Here is a 16,724-nt window from a genome sequence, read left to right on the forward strand (position 1 = left end):
CCATTAAATTCTGTTGTACAATAAGTCTTCGATTACATCCCAAGGTCTTTCATCACTTCATACTCGGCATCGAAGTCATCGTCATCCAAATCCGCCGGCCGCGAGGATGATGTAGACAGGTTAGGAAGAATATCAGTCATTGGCTCATCTCTGAGGAGATCATCTAGATCATCTTCCTCGGGTTCTGGGTAACTAGTTGTAGGCCGTGCGCCCTCGTTGTCTGGCATGAACAAATCTTCAGCAGATCCTTCTTGGACTTGGGGATTCGGGTTTGGAGAATCATTGGATTTGGCTGGTGTTCTGGGGATACGTGGATTTTCGAGCTCCTCTCGCGTTGGCCCGGTGTTATCGAAAAGCCTTGGCTTCTCTTCCTCTATCCACTCTCGTCGCATGACCTGAATGCGTTTCGAGTGTCCGAGTTTCTCAATCATTGTGAGGCCATCTGCGAATTTCGCGCGTGGGTATAGATCGTCAAGCCATAGTTGGTAGAAGTTCAGAAGGCGCGCGGCGTCCGAGAACTACATGATCTCCCAAGTCAGCCTCATTCATCTCTCTGATCATTGCATAGAGCACAACCGACCTCATGTCCTTTGCCTTTGAATCTCAATTTCCGTTTCGCAGATTGCCGCAGCTTGGGAATACCCGGTTGTGAAAGTAAACTAGAAGAGCCATTAGTAAACCGTATAGTACCATGAAGCGGTCTCCCACCAAAGTAGTTGTTTTTTATGAAGTTCGGTTATCTCAAGCACCTACCGGGTCTCATCTAGTTTGGCCACAGGCTGTCGTTTCTTCGTGATTTTGACTTCATCGTCAAGGCCCAAACCAAGTGCAGAATCTCCAGTTCCAGAGGGCTTTGTGTTGGTATTAGAGACATTATGATCTGGAACGATCTCATCCAAACCGACATCGTAATTGAAAAGATCGTCCAAATCAACCGCAGCTGGTGAACTTCCTCGCGGCGACATGTTCACGTTCGATTGCGCGCAAGGTGGATATAGAAGTGTTGGAGTTTCTGCGGATTTAGAGATAAGAATGAAAGAATCGACTTTATATTCAATTAGGAACGGTGGGGACCGTTGGAAAAGTTGGTATTCAAGGTCAAGGTCAAGGCCAATTTCACAATTCACGATCCACGATCAAACAAATATATCAATTTATCACGATACGGGCCTTGACGCGTTGACGCGAGTAGGGTGTGTTAGCTGAATCCTGATTGGTTATCGGTAATGTTGCCCGCCTTTAATACACTAAACTCAATTAGGCTAGTTTCCACCCTCTCCTCTAACTCCCAGAACTTCCAACTCAGACACCCGCTGTGCACAACTCAACCCCTCAAGTAATCATGGCGACAGATACCAAGGCCATTGTGCCCCCTAAGCGGGCCAACACCGATTACCCGGTATGATTCATTCCGCAATACTCCGAATCACCAATCTTTTCTTGGTGCGCGTATTATATCTCTTGCTAACTATCTCCCACAGTTGATTGATTCCGACCCGTATGACCTACCCCGGATTCAAAGATTTTGATTCAAAGCTCACCTCTTTACCAGGCATTTGAGACGGGTGTTCGGATATGCCCGACCCTCCGACTGGGCCATTGCTGGTGGTATGGCCTCGGCTGCTCCCATTTCCTTCTGGATCATGGAGAGAGCTAGCCCGTCGCATGTCGGCCGGGGTGGTTTCGCCCCTGTCATGCGCCTCGCCTCAGCTGTTGGCTTGATTGGTGGTCTTCATATTCTCTACCAGCGATCCTGCCGTAAGCCAATTCTTTTCGCCCAAACTATACTGGGGTTTTACTCACAATCTTCACAGAGCGCTTCTACGGTTTCACTGAGAACACCAGAGAGGTTGAAATGGACACCCGTGAGATGGTCGATAAGGTCAAGAAGGGCGAGCCTCTGTACGGCAAGTCTCAGATGTCTTCTTACCTACAAGGCATGGCTGCCCGTAACTCCCGGTACTCGGAGCTCTTCATCCATGTCGTCCCATGGATCAACATTGTCAACCATGACCAGGTGAGTGACCCATCTAGCCCACTGTATATTTGGTATTAACGTTTTGGAATTAGCATGGTGTCGACACTGCCAAGTACTATCAGCAAGCCGAGCGGGAGTTGGAGGCAGAGCGAACTGGCTCCTCATGAATTCTGGACCCATCAACCAGAAAGAAGAAAAAAAAGATTGATGGAGAGTTTTGATTCTTGCAGACATGTACACATATCCAATTTCGTGTGTGTTTTTTGGGGGCGCAATTGCGATTTACAATACAGATTCCCGTTCTGGTCAAACACTATAAACCCTTTTTATATAAAGTACATGCCCTTTGTGTTTGTTTTTCTATAAAAGAAACCCACGATGACAACACTCGTGGGCCCTGTAGTAATGAACCTAAGTCAAATGTGAAGGACAGACAATTTATTATTGCCCTTGCAATGCTGGCACTTCTTCACTGTCCTCAAATTTTGTGTTCAATTCTCGGTTCTTTTTGGGTCTGGGATTAGGAGCTGGCACGGAATCAGTGACGGGCATAGCAATGTGGAGCTTCTTTTTCACTTACCTTTCTCGTTCTCTTGGATATAGAATCGACGAAGTAGCATAATTGCTTCTTTTTCAAACAGTCCACCGTAGGCAGGGTACGTTGGATCGATTGAGGAGCTATATCCGGTTAGTCTGACACAGTCGACCGCCGTTTTTGAAATATACTGACTCGGCATGTAGGGACAGAACACCGCCGGTGCCTCCAAACCGGTCGTTGGCACAGCCAAAGTACACATTGCGTATGCGATACTGCTTCAATGCAGAGGCACACATAACACAGGGTTCAACCGTTACATAGAGATCAGTGGATTTCAGTGCCGACCTGGGATAGCGTTGAAGCATCTGTGCAATTGCTATAAATTCGGCATGTTTTGTACCCTTAATAGTATCAGTTTAAGTTGGTCTTGTTGCCCGGAGAGATTTTGATATCACCCACATTCATAGATCTGTTGGTGTCATTCATGCCAAATCCCACAATCTGATTATTGTACACCAGAACACAGCCCACAGGTGTTTCATTGAACTCGATAGCTTTCTCCCCCTGTTCGAATTAGTCGAGTGGGCAAATCACATTGTGAGGGCATTGTACCATCAACAAGGCTTGTCTCATGAAATGACCATGTTGCGAATCTTCTGCTGCTGGGTCATCCCTAAATTTCATATTCGACTTAGGGTTTATATTTTCTGATGTATCCATTCTTGGGTTGTTTGACTCCAGAGGAGTTGTTGTTCACACAGTTTAACTAGTCAGAAGAACTGGAAAGAAATCAAGAAAGGTGGCACCCGAAAATTTTAAACTATAGCAAGCTTCTCGCTCACTGTGACTGTTGTTTTATCCAGACATATATATGTATACATAGATATACATAGATATAAATATATATATATATATATATATTCCATATAAGCTATATTTGTTTCATATTCAAAACAACGAGATACGCTATGTACTTAAATGTCTGTCCTACACCATAATTGTAGGTAGGTTACTCGTTAAGCGTAACTAACTGGTTACTGAGAGGTCTTTTGGTTAAATTGAACCATATTAACTGGAAAATCATATTTTATACAACATCATACTCTTTAAATACTTTGTGGAAATACAAGAGGCAAAATTCATACATTTGTTTATTCGTACTCTGTACATATAAATTCAAATGTGCGAACATGAAAAAGTTGTTGCCTTAGGTGTCAATCGATATATCAACTCCGCGTATCTGCACGCGTACCACAAAACCACCACTCAACCTAATTTGCTTAAGAGAATTTGAGCCTCAAGATTCGGTCATATGAATATGTGTATCTCATATGGCCATGACAACAGACGGAGAGAATGAACGGGTCATTGCACCTAATGGTTGGAGAGAACCAGCATCGTCGATCCTTGCTACGCATCTCGCACCGCGTCTTGCTACTCAAGGACATGAATCAAATCTAAGCCGGGAGACGTTCGCACAGCTTCGCCAGGAGCTCTTGAGTGAGACACATAATCAACTACGCGTTGATGAGGATGTCACCGATGTGAACAAGCTCATATGTATCGTCCTCAAAGCTGGTCTAGAGATTAGCTCCAACGGGAATACCCCAGAATTAGATCTGGAAGGGCAAGCTCTTGACTGTTTGGATATCATCCAGGCGAGCATTGAGAAAGCCCCTCAAGCACTGTGGGAACATTCTGACCCACTGATCTTGGGGGAGGACATACATGCTCCTCTATTCGCTTGGCTAATCCTCCGACTGATCCGTCTTGCCAATATCTGGACTTCCGAAACCTTCCGAGAGAAAATTCAACTTATCTGGGAAAGTCTAGCTTATTTCCAGCTCAAACAGGCCCGTTCATTGCCTGCAAGTTATGCTGTAACTGCATTTCTGCGTGCTTGCACGTCGGGTTCGTTCATCACCTCCTCACAAATGAGATTAGGGCTTAAGACTAATTTCGACTAGATATTTTGGTCTCGCTTGAAACTTTCCAATATAGCGATGCCTGGGATGCACGCCTCAGAGGTCTGTCACTACCCGCAGCGGGTGGATCGCTTTTGCAAGACATCGAGAACTTGAATCTTTCTCCTCGATTGTTCGAAACCAAGATGGCCCTTGGGGGATTTTTGAAAACTGCTTCCCTAGCATGTCGATTGCTAGATGCATTCAACCCAAAATGCGAGACGCAGCCCCGTGCCAAGCATCAGGATCTTATTGTTCGTCAGAACTTCTCGTGGGTCCTCAATGGTTTCCATCGCCTTCGGAAGGTCATTATCGAATGGCTGCAAATGACAGGAGCGCAGATTACTCCAGAAGATGAAAGTGTGCCCTTACAATATTTGACACATTTGCACCGTTGCAGCGCACCGCAATCGACTTTAGCGGGTCTGCTATCAAACATGAGTTTGATTTCTACCTGGTCTCAGTGCCTGAGTGGATTTCTTAGTCTTGAAAATATAGATCAATTGCCTTCTGTTCAAGCCATTCTAAGTTGCTTTTTGGATGATCTCTCGCAGATTGCCAAGAGCTCACAGTCACTGGTGCCACATCTGAGAGAAATCCTTCTTCCAGCTTTGACAGAGGTGAAAGACGGCAAGGATTTAGTTCAACGGTTCAAGCCGCGTCTCCAGGTAAGGATACCCTTAGCTTACGACACACCGCGATGATTGAGCTAAAACTAGATCAGACCTCCCTCCAAGTCCTGCATACCCAGCTTTCATATCCAGCACCTCTGTTTACCCTGGATTCGATCAAAGAACCATCGGAAGGTCATCTCGATCAATCGGAGACGACCCTCCGGAGAGCTGAGTCCTCTCACCAAGCGGTGCCAAATGAAGACACCAGAGCATCGAAGCGGTTGTGTCTCCCAGGATTACTACTCGAACCTTCCAATAATGATGTATTTAAGGTACTTGTGGGAAAGGTATCTACTATCATTCAATCGAACTGTGGCGAAACGATGGCAAACCTGCGTACCTCCATTCAGTAAGTGTTAAACATCCCCTTGAAATGATGTATACTGAATTGTTGAAAAGAACATCATATGATGAACTTTCTGAGCCTCAGAAAACCGAGATTCTTGACATATTGGGCAAAATCTCGTGTGCAGTAACGGGAAGGCTTTCAAAGAAGTGTTCTGAAGTCATAGTACGAGACACACTATTTTGTGAAATTTGTGACGTCGAGCAGCTTGAACATGATCGTTCTGCGAATGGGGAATGTGCGGAATTCGAGGAAATCTGGTCACTGTTCAATTTCATCCTACCAAAACTCACACGCACCCCTGGCCCTCGAATCTCCGCAATGGTCGCACTGAGAAGAATTCTGATGCATGCCCCTAACTCAAATCAAATGCATATCTCAAACTCGACTTCCGGGGAATTCTGTCTGCATTCTCTACGGAGCTCAATCCGAGAGTTGCGCATTGCGACTGGGTGCGTTACATGGTCCCATCTAGTGCTGGCTTGATATTGACCGTTTCCCAGACATTCAGTGGTGGCTTTTGTGCGGTCAAATCTGCCAGCAGAAATTCGTCGAGCCAATTTCGTCGTTGTACTGGAGTGGTTGAAAAATCTATCCGGTAAAGATGATACACCGTTACAAGAAGCTTGTATAATGACGCTCTGTGGCCTTGCAATGTACGTTTTGAACCTTTAAAAGTATTTCTTATTTATGTTTGTCATCTCACAAATGAATTGATATAGTGTCTCGGAGGATGAAGAGAAGAATATCATCCTTCTGCGGTTGTTGGAGTATCTAGGTCATCCAAATCCCTACGTCTGCGCAGTCGCTTATAATGAAGTGAGTATATAAGATATGGATTGTTTTCTTTGTTTCTCCTGCCTTCAATTCAGATAGACCGAAAGCTTACATCTCAATCTAGTTATCCAAACTCGCACAACAATTTTCCTTGACGCCCGCCGGACTATTCCGACCCTACTGGAGAAGCCTCTCGGTCACCGTTGTCAAAAACCTTCCCTCTCGCCCGTACATGGCCGAGCAGCTATGTGACTTGCTTGGCATGAAAGTCGATGGTTTCCTTAGACTGACAGAAGTTCATGTATTACCTTATCTGGTTTTAACTCGAAAGCGAGACATTATTTGCAGAATCGGGGCTAGTCGCAACGAGGGCGAGTCTGCGTTTGATGTCTGCTCAGAAAAGAACAACCTAGCTGCAATTCTTGCTTTCCTTCTGTCTCAGCAATCGGAAAACCCAGAGGCGATGATCATGTCTCTCTTAGCAGATATTGATCCTGCATTCAAGGGTCGCTCGCTAGCGGAATTGGTGAGGATTGAGCCAATCCTGATTGCTTGCGACTTGCTGAAAAGTCTTGGCGATGCAGGCGAGCAAAAGAAGGAGAGGTTCAACCAGGCCCTTCATCGATTGGCCACATTCGTTCCACGAAAAATCGTGCACGGGAGTTCGTCTAAGAAGGCGGATCTAAGCCAGTTTATCGAGGAGCACGTTCTCGGTATTATCACACAATTCGCAAATGCCATCAACGATTTCCAGGTACGACAAACGCTTGCAGAGAAAAGAAGAAACATCAAAGCCATCGAAGAGATGATCAACATTGCGCAAGGCCATGTCAGCAGTGCACTGCCCCAGGTTTGTGCCTGTCTTCGATCTGCATTGGAGATTCAAGAGCTTTGTGATTATGCATTTTCTGCGTGGAAGACATTGATTAGTTCTCTCAGCGAAGAGGACCTTGAGCCAATAGTCGATCAAACATTAGCGATTGTGATCAGATACTGGGATAATTTGACCGAAGAGAGCAGAAACCGCGCATTTGAACTCATCGATCACATCCTGACGAATCATCCGAGTCTCGTGCGGGATACCTTCAATACTATGCCTTCTCTTGCATCTATTCCAGAGCTCGCCCCCTTCGAGGCCAAAATCAACGAATTGAGAGCCCAAATGGACGTGCGGAGCCAGTTCCTAGCGTTGATCCGTCGCTGTCAAAGCGAGAATGCTACCGTTGTCGAGCAAGCTTTAATGGAGTTAGCACCTTTTCTGTCGGCAAACGAGGAGTTCCTCCATGACTCTGTTCTGAGTGAACAACCGGATCCGGTGATTGCACAATTGACTAGATCATTGTTAGACTGCTGTGTCAAGTTTAGCACCAGTTCAGACAGTATTACTTTGCTATCGGCTCGGTGTCTCGGGCTGGTTGGCTGCCTTGATCCGAACCGAGTCGAGACGATCAAAGAGAAAAAAGATATCCTCGTCTTATCCAACTTTGACAGAATGGAGGAGACAGTTGCATTCATTCTCTTCTTCCTCCAGCATGTGTTGGTTGAAGCATTCTTATCTGCTTCTAATACCAGGGCTCAGGGATTTTTGGCATGGGCCATGCAAGGCTTGCTCAAATTCTGCAAGCTGAACACGCTCCTGACTCAACGCTCTCGCGATTTGCAGGGAGATGAAAAGCATCAACGCTGGATGGAACTTCCGGAGAGTGTTCGCAACACCCTTACACCCTTTCTCACATCCACATATACCGTCACTGTTGTAACCAACCACACCGAGGTCAAATATCCGCTCTTTTCCCCAAAGTTGACTCACAGTGAATGGCTTCGCACGCTGGTACAAGATCTTTTACAAACCGGCAATGGAGATAATGCCAAAATGGTCTTTTCAATATCAAGTCGTGTGGTCAAAGGCCAAGATATCTCCATATCTTCGTTCCTTCTGCCATTTGCGGTCCTGAACCGCATTGTGGGGGGAACCGAGCAAGAGCAAGAAGATCTGCAACGTGAACTGATGAGCGTGCTTTCACATCCCATCCCCGAGACAAACAACAATGCTCGTGAGACAATCATAAGCAGTAGCCAAGTGAGAGAATATTTCCCACGGCTGGGATCTAAAGTACTGACCACACCTTTCGTTAGAGCGTTTTTGAAGTGCTAGACTACCTTTCCAGGTGGCTACATGGAAAGAAAAAGCACCTCAATGGCCTTAGCCACACTTCCAACCAATCCAGTCGATCATACAAAGAACTCAGTCGTGACGCCCTTATTGACAAATACTCGTCACAGATCAAGTCGGTAGAGAACTTGCTCTCTTCGATACCACCTGAGATCATCTCCAAGCGAGCCGTTGAATGTAAATCATTCTCCAAAGCTCTTTTCCATTGGGAACAGTACATTCGAAAATCCAAGTCTCACGGAGAAGCACAAGAGCGAGCTAGCCTTGAGCCTTTATATCAAAGGTTGCAAGATATCTATAGCCAGATCGATGAACCTGATGGAATTGAAGGAATTTCAAGTCATCTATCTGCATTAGACATTGACCAGCAGATTCTCGAGCACCGCAAAGCAGGCAGATGGGCCACGGCGCAGAGTTGGTACGAGCTACAACTTGAGAAGGAACCTGACAACATCGATGCACAATGGAACCTTGTCACATGCCTCAAGGAATCTGGCCAACAAGGTAAGATCATTCATAAATCGGCTATTTTGACATGTCCAAGGACGTTGCTCATCGTTCTCCAGATGCCATTCTTACTCGCTTTGAGATTCTCAAAGAGAATGTATCATCAGCTTCGCGGTTCCTTCCCTTCGCGGTTGAAGCGTCGTGGATTATGAGCAGATGGGATAAGCTCGAGGGCTATCTTGATCTTTGTGCCAGACAAGGCACCGACGAGTTCAATGTTGGCATAGGATCAGCTCTAGACGCTCTTCGCCAAAAGCAGATCGGAGCATTCACAGATAAAATCAACGAACTTAGGCTCAACGTTGCCCGATCACTGACCACAAACTCTGCAGCATCACTACAATCGTGCCATGCTGACATGCTCCGCTTGCATGCTTTGTCGGAAGTTGAATCAATTGCCAAAACAGAAACAAATTGTTCACATTCAAGCATACTCGGTGCTTTGGACAGACGTTTGGATGTTTTGGGAGGATATCTTTCTGACAAACAATATCTTTTAGGATTGCGGAGGGCTGCAATGGAGCTATCGTAAGTCCCTCATATTGGCTACAAGGGTGATAACTAAACCCGTGTTCTAGGGGCGCGTTCGCAGATTCTGATATATCAGCTGCTTGGCTCACCAGTGCTCGTCTTTCAAGAAAAGGCAATTTCAGCAGTCAAGCATATCACTCGATGTTGAACGCTGCGCGATTGAAAGACAGATCTGCTACCATCGAACATGCGAGACTCCTTTGGAAAGATGGACATCATCGAAAAGCGATTCAGACCCTCGAGGGTGCAATTTCTGCCAATGAATCTGTCCCAACTACATCTTCCTCAGTAGATGTTGAAGCCATGTCATTCCTCTCGGGTCGTGGGCAGCACCAGAATGAATCAACCGCTCTCGTATGTCAACACTATGTGGGTATTCTTACATCGAACATGCACTAAATCATTTAGGCTCATTTGATGTTGGCTAAATGGACGGACAGAGCTGGCCAAACACACTCACAGGCCATCGTCCAGAGATATCGAGAAGCCATTAAGCTGTATCCAAAGTAGGTGCAATTATCGCTGCTTTCATATTCTCACATGCTTACGAATGACCGCAGATGGGAAAGAGCGCACTATTACCTAGGAAAACATTACAACAAAATCCTGGAGTCCGAACAAGCCAAGCCTATGGGCAAAGAAGCTCAGATATAGTCAGTAGATTGGTGTTTCCATTGTTGCCCTGATACTAAATTCAATATCTAGCCTGAGTGGAGAAGCTACAAAGCTTGTCATTGACAATTACCTCCGCTCACTAACATATGGAACTAAATATGTCTTCCAGACGTTGCCCAAGCTGCTAACTCTCTGGCTTGAACATGCCTCTATTGTTGAGCAGCCGATTGATCCGAAAAGGGGTGACAACGAGTGAGGTCCTACTGTTATCCATCTCTTTGAGATACCAGAAGAGGCTAATGGTTAATTGACCGCTTGCTAGGGAGTTTCAAAGGCATACAAAAGCGCAACGGCAGAAAAGCCTCGACGAGATGCATTTGCAACTCAAGAAGTTCATCGATAAACGCTTGCAAGCAGCTCTAGTAAGTCTGCAACTTAAAATCCACCCCATATACTTGCATGCTAATAATCTTAGCTGTTCACAATATTGCCGCAAGTGGTTGCCCGAATCTGCCATCCCAACACCACCGTCTATGATCTCTTGACGCGCATTGTAGCAAAGGCAGTTCATAACTTCCCACAGCAAGGCCTCTGGACAGTCCTTGCCGTTGTCAAGTCCTCCAATAAGGACCGAGCTTCCAGAGGATACAACTGCCTACAGAAGATCACGGTCAGTCCCACCGAGCTAAACGAATATATGGAAAGCTAACCCCAATAGGACTATGGTAACAAGTCGAAGGGAGACTCCTCGACCGCTGCAGAAATCCGTCGTATGATCAGCCAAGGCACGAAGTTTTCAGATGAGCTTCTTGCCTTGTGTCTTGCTCGAGTCGAAGAAAAGGCATCCAAAGTTTCACTCGGCCGCCACATAGGGTTCAATCATAAGGTCGCACCATGTCGATTAGTGGTTCCTTTTCAGGCTATGTTGATTCCAAGTCTTCCTGCCAGTCAAAATATTGAGTACATCAAAGGGTTCAGGGCCTTTCCTCGGGACCCAACGACTATTGAGGGTATGTTTATCGAGGCTCGAATCTGTGAGGCCAAACTAATTGATATCAGCGGTTCTCGATGAAGCCCAGATCTTGAACTCACTCCAAAAGCCACGCAAAATCAGCTTGCGAGGTTCCGATGGGAAGATCTACAATGCACTTTGCAAACCTAAAGATGATCTCCGTAAGGACCAACGTCTCATGGAGTTCAACAACATGATCAACCGATTTTTGAAAAGAGATGTTGAATCAAGCAAGCGGCGCATGTGTGAGTAAACTCGCTTGTTTCCTTACTCTTATTCAAAGGCTGACTTGTGACAGACATCAAGACGTATGCGGTGACACCTCTCAATGAAGAATGTGGTCTTATTGAGTGGGTTGATAACCTCCGCACATTACGAGAGATTATCATCAGGCTTCTACGCGAGAGAGGCATTTCACCAAATGTACGCTGCTAGACTCCACACTGCTTCCCACGCTTTGTTACTGACTTTGCAATAGTATAACGAGATCAGGCACTACCTGAACGATATCTGTGCCGATCGGTCATTCGCAAAGTTGCCCTTGTTTACCACTAAAATTCTAGCCAGGTAAGCTGTTTCATAATCCAGACCATTCTTCGGTGTTCTGACGGTTACAGACTTCCTCCAGTTCTTCACGAATGGTTCATTGAGATGTTCCCGGAGACAGAGGCTTGGTTTACAGCAAGATTGAGATATACGCGGTCCTCGGCCGTGATGTCAATGGTGGGATATGTCCTTGGGTATGTTTCAACTCTATATCTGAACCCTGACAATTATATTAACCAGTGTCTCTCAATGGACACAGTCTAGGTGATCGACATGGCGAGAATCTTTCATTCGAAGAAGGTACAGGTGGCCTCTTACATGTTGACTTCAATTGTCTCTTCGACAAAGGTCAAACATTTGAGAAGCCCGAAGTAGTGCCTTTCCGGTTGACACATAACATGATCGATGCCTTCGGCGCTTACGGATATAATGGTATGTTTGGAAATGCCGTTAGACTTTCTACAATGCTGATTTAGCGTGGTGTAGGTCCCTTTAGGAGAACTTGTGAGATCACACTCAGCCTTCTCCGACAAAATGAAGATGCCTTGATGACTGTACTTGAGACCTTTTTGCATGACCCCACGACTGATTTTATTGGAAAGAGAGTAAGTAAAGCTACATTCCTGCATTTTCTGACTTGCCTCTGATCTCTTCTACTTAGCGTCGCACCCATGCGAATGTCCCCGATACCCCAGCTGGTGTGCTGGAGGATGTCCGTAACAAGCTCCGGGGCTTCATGTCTAAGCAGCCAATGGCACTTTCCGTGGACGGCCAAGTGGATGAATTGATCGTGCAAGCGACAGACAAGAAGAAGTTGGCGTCAATGTACATCGGATGGTGTGCATTTTTCTAAGCCTTTGATACAATACGTTCTGTTCGAGCCATAAATAAAGAAGCGTGAATTACTAGTCAATAATGATAATGAAGAACGAAAACTTTGCTCTTAGTTTTACATGACATGATAATTTTTTTCCCTAAAAGAAGGGGGTGTGCCTTGAACTAACTTGCCTGGATATCCTGCGGAAGAAGTCAGTTGCGCGCAACAAAAAATCACGCATCGTCCCCATTAGGGCGAGATCAACGGAAACCAAAGCACGAGTTTGCAGCTGTCATTGCTCAATGTCGATTGCGGACCCTGTTTCGGTTGGGACTGCGGCTTCGACTGCTGTAGCTGCTGTAGCTTGGGCTTCGACGTCTGCGGGGTCGGGTTTCTGTCTTCAGACTATCTCTGCGTGGAAGTGGTGATCGTGAACGAGAGGAATATGATCGCGAGCGAACAGGAGACCGTGATCTAGATATAGATTGTGGCCTATACACGTCATGCCGTTCCGTAGGCCGTGCACCACCGTGTCTGTGTGGGGATGGTGGGCCTGCGTATGGCCCTCGACCATATCGGGAGCGGCCACCATTTCCTCGCTTTGATGCAGGGGGAGGTGAGCGTGAGAATTTGCGTCGAGGGAGAACAATTGAGACATTCAAAATGGCCCCATCAAGCTGGGCTTCGTGCATGTGAGCAATGGCTGCTTCTGCATCGGCCGGATCGTAGTAAAGAATATACGCGGTTCCTCGGTTCGTCATGACTAAGAGAGAGTTAGACGATGTGGATGTCGAGTTGAGGTTCGAAAGCAGATCTTACAAGATTTGTTCATCGGAACGTCGAGATACTCTATCTCTCCGAAGCCCCCGAAAATCTCTCGAACGTGGTTTTCCGTGACATTCTTGGTCAATTTTTCGACCACAATCTTCACATTGAGAACGAAAGTTAGCTTTGGATCGATGGACAACCTGACTACCCATGATGAAAGTAGCGATTATCCGTGGAAATGGGCTTATTACTCACCTTAGAGCTTCTCGGGGGACTGGGGTTTGGAGTTGGCGAGCGACTTTCACTCCGACTATGATAGCGACGGACACTTCGGCTGCGAGTGCGAGATCGTGTTCTGCCACGAGAAGGGGATCTGGAACGGGTTCTTGAACGATGACGATCGCGTCGACCTTGGGATGGGCTTCGGGTGATACTTCGTGGTTCGCTGAGGGGCCTTGAATGACGCACGGAGCGTGATCGTCCTCTGTCTTGGTCCATTGAGAATGAGTGTCGAGGTGATCTGGGGGACATGTAAGATTTAGCGCAATGCGCGCAAACGTCTAATCGGGTTTGAAGTGTAGGGATTTAGATATGACAAGAACAAGAGAATAAAAGCGACTGAAATATTAGAAGTTGAGAATATAGAATAGGTTTCAAGGGATGGCCAAGTTGTCAAGATATCAAAAGAGTCGAAGAATGTCAAGTTAGAAAGGTTGAGAAGAGGGAAGCATTTTGCACTAACCTAATTCGGTAATTACCTTACTTCTTAAATTTCACTTCACCTTTGAATCTTCTACTGACTTACTTAATGTTAAGTTGTTGGCCTTTTATAAATAGTACATACTTTATATACACTTCCTTCACTTCTGACCCTCCCTCCATTGCTCATATTCTTGAATTACCGTATCTGTGATCTGCCGCCGCACTTGTCCCAGAGCGTATTCAAAGTGCTTCCATTGCACATCTAGCTCCTGATTGGTCTCTTCCTCTTCATCCAATGCTGCATCTCCAGCAGTTTCGCAAATACTCACAATCTCCGCACCAGAATAACCTTCAGTTTGAGATGCAAGATCTTCCAAATCAACATCGGGGTTTACCACGGACTTTTTGGCCCAGATGCGAATGATTTCTTTGCGCGCTTCAAAGTCCGGTGGGCCAATGTAGAGAATGTTGTCCAGTCGTCCAGGACGCATCAAGGCTGGGTCTAAGACATCAGGTTTGTTGGTTGCAGCGACAACCAACACATTTCGGAGCTCCTCGATACCGTCCATTTCATTCAGCAAAGTCGTAAGAACATTGACGCCTCCAGAACTGCTACCACGCCGAGCAGCAATAGCATCGATCTCATCAAAGAATATAATACTGGGTCGTGCGGCTCGTGCTTTCCTGAAAATTTCTCTCAGGGATCGCTCGGACTCTCCAACGTACATACTGAGGATCTCAGCTCCCTTGACGGCCAAGAAATTTAACCCAGCTTCAGTGGCAAGGGCCTTGACGGTCAAAGTCTTGGAACAACCTGGTGGTCCGTAAAGTAAGACACCCTTTTTACTATTCACGTTGAGTCTGCGCATTCGTTGGGGATACTGTGGTGAAGAAAATTAGTCCTGAGGGAGACTGCGCTGGGCTTTTGACACGATGCTTACCTTCAAGGGTCGTTCAACAGCCTGTTGGAGGCGTTTTTTGATCTCATGCTGTCCACCGATGTCTGACCATCTCACCTTGGGTGTTTCTAAGAACACTTCACGCATGGCTGTGGGGCGGATTTCTTGTAGGGAGAGTGAAATGTCTGTTTCTTGAATTTCCAAGGGGATGGTCGGGTTCTCGTCGCTTGAGCCTCCATGGTGCGAGCTATAGGGTTCATTCGTGGGATTGGCCGGTGGGACTGTACGGGGTTGCTCTAACAGTTGCCGCTGTCGGGCTTTGCGGCAGACAAGCTGTAACAAGGCAAAAAGGTCGGCTCCAACGTATCCATGGGTCTTTTCAGCTAACAATTCTACAAGTTCATCAGTCAACCCGGCAGATACTGGCCCACGGATAGCTCGCAGTATCTCAGCCCGGTCCTGGGCAGTGGGAACTTGTAGCTCGATCTCTGTTCCGAGTCGATGGGGTGTTCTGAGAGCGTCATCCACTTGATTTGGGTGCCGCGTTGCGGCCACCACGAGAATCGATGCATTTCGAATGGCGTCTAGATTCTCACAGAGGACAGAAGCAAGAGATTGCGACTCGATTGAGGTTCGCTTTGGGGCAATAAATTCGAGCTGGTCGATGATGATCACGCTGGGCTTAGAGCGAGCTGCCTCCTGGAAAATATTGCGCAGCTTGAGTTCGCCTTCCGCGATACTCCTTCCTAGGGATGATGTGCCGATCTTGAATGTTTGTTTCCAGCCAGCTTTCTCGATCTGATCCAGAAGACTGGTCTTACCGGTCCCCTTTGGTCCATAGAGTAAGATCCCTCGGCCGTTCTCGTAGAATGATGGCATCACCGGCTTTCGGGGATCAATATTGAAATCGGATAAACTCTCATTGATGTCCTCAATCTGGCGGGAAAGACCTCCTAGACCAGTAGGTTTCACTTCAATACTTGAGGCTATTTCTTCTTTTTCCTCTATGACTGGACCAAGGGAGCTGCGTGAAGCCTCTGTGAATTGGAACAGGGTATGACCCGAGCTGGGATCCTGGGAGCGTATGTTGATCACTTGAAAACTCCTGTGTTGGCCCCGGAGCTCTAAATCAATGGTCAAGCCGGTCGTCAAACATCCACATCTGAGTAATTTTTCATCCAAGGCCCATTCCCAATGTGATTGGTCATTGTCTGAAATTGAGCCGTATCTTTCGATCTTCTCGGGGTCTGAACAGTCCTTCAATGTCACCAATTTGATGTCTGTTAAAGGGCCGTCAGCCCTAGTGATTGAAACCTTTTCCCCAATCTTGATATCATAGCAATCTTGCAAAGTCCTGGATATTTGCATGACAGTGCTTTGAAGGTTTTCTGTTGCATACCATGCTATGGCAGTCTTTGGTGCTCCAGCACCTTGTTTCAGGGTGCAAATACCCTCTGTTTGGAGCCTTAAAGCAGCTAAGGAGGAGGAGGAAAGGTAAACTCGAAAAGCATCTTTTAAATCCTTCCGTGCCTGCTGTTTTGGCAGCGGTCGAGCAGTAAAAGTGCGATCCGCCATGATATAAGAGATTTTGTTCCAAATTGGATTATTATATCTCCAGAAAAAAAAAAGAAGAGAAAAAAAGACTTGGTGGGGGAGGGGCAAAGTGGACTTGAACTTCGTAAAGTCCGACAATTCTTGAAATTCTTGAAATTCTTAAGATTCTTAAAATACTTGAGATAGTATTCCAATTGTTATTGAGAGGAAGTTTCAAGGTGAGATTCAAATTGAGATTCAAATTCCAAAAAAAAGATTGGGAAATTGAAGAATTAAATGTGGGTCCTGGAGTTGGTAGCACTTTGGTTATAGTTAAACAACGT

At 46.2% G+C, this 16,724-nt stretch overlaps 5 protein-coding genes across 5 annotated transcripts; 2 read left to right on the forward strand and 3 right to left on the reverse strand.

The window, feature by feature from the left end:
- Positions 1-32: 32 nt before the first annotated feature.
- On the reverse strand, positions 33-1,010 carry N7529_011292 (Chromosome segregation in meiosis protein 3; the record flags this gene model as incomplete). Its single annotated transcript, XM_057246818.1, has 3 exons — positions 33-518; positions 581-659; positions 754-1,010. Coding segments are annotated over 3 exons (822 nt in total), but the record flags the coding sequence as incomplete, so codon positions are not given.
- Positions 1,011-1,342: 332 nt separating this feature from the next.
- Positions 1,343-2,145, forward strand: N7529_011293 (putative NADH-ubiquinone oxidoreductase 21 kDa subunit; the record flags this gene model as incomplete). Its single annotated transcript, XM_057246819.1, has 5 exons — positions 1,343-1,399; positions 1,482-1,498; positions 1,553-1,758; positions 1,815-2,017; positions 2,071-2,145. 5 exons carry the CDS (start codon positions 1,343-1,345, stop codon positions 2,143-2,145), a joined length of 558 nt encoding a protein of 185 aa, XP_057092168.1.
- A 274-nt stretch (positions 2,146-2,419) lies between these two features.
- On the reverse strand, positions 2,420-3,236 carry N7529_011294 (nucleoside deaminase; the record flags this gene model as incomplete). The annotated part of the gene is made up of 5 exons (XM_057246820.1): positions 2,420-2,505; positions 2,559-2,656; positions 2,709-2,917; positions 2,976-3,080; positions 3,129-3,236. 5 exons carry the CDS (start codon positions 3,234-3,236, stop codon positions 2,420-2,422), a joined length of 606 nt encoding a protein of 201 aa, XP_057092169.1.
- Positions 3,237-3,853: 617 nt separating this feature from the next.
- Positions 3,854-12,514, forward strand: atrA (protein kinase MEC1; the record flags this gene model as incomplete). Its single annotated transcript, XM_057246821.1, has 23 exons — positions 3,854-4,427; positions 4,484-5,148; positions 5,205-5,503; positions 5,554-5,952; positions 6,004-6,156; positions 6,223-6,319; positions 6,402-8,357; positions 8,414-8,954; positions 9,017-9,485; positions 9,536-9,842; positions 9,897-9,994; positions 10,049-10,141; positions 10,194-10,355; positions 10,426-10,525; positions 10,579-10,773; positions 10,822-11,113; positions 11,163-11,360; positions 11,414-11,538; positions 11,594-11,682; positions 11,733-11,855; positions 11,921-12,093; positions 12,148-12,266; positions 12,323-12,514. The coding sequence occupies 23 exons, from the start codon at positions 3,854-3,856 to the stop codon at positions 12,512-12,514; spliced, it is 7,419 nt and encodes a 2,472-aa protein (XP_057092170.1).
- Positions 12,515-12,777: 263 nt separating this feature from the next.
- On the reverse strand, positions 12,778-16,422 carry N7529_011296 (putative AAA family ATPase; the record flags this gene model as incomplete). The annotated part of the gene is made up of 5 exons (XM_057246822.1): positions 12,778-13,241; positions 13,298-13,446; positions 13,502-13,806; positions 14,149-14,829; positions 14,890-16,422. 5 exons carry the CDS (start codon positions 16,420-16,422, stop codon positions 12,778-12,780), a joined length of 3,132 nt encoding a protein of 1,043 aa, XP_057092171.1.
- Between the last annotated feature and the right edge of the window lie 302 nt (positions 16,423-16,724).

This window comes from Penicillium soppii (genome assembly GCF_028829465.1).
Source record: "Penicillium soppii strain IBT 18220 chromosome Unknown utg000010l, whole genome shotgun sequence".
In the NCBI taxonomy this organism is placed as follows: Eukaryota; Fungi; Ascomycota; class Eurotiomycetes; order Eurotiales; family Aspergillaceae; genus Penicillium; species Penicillium soppii.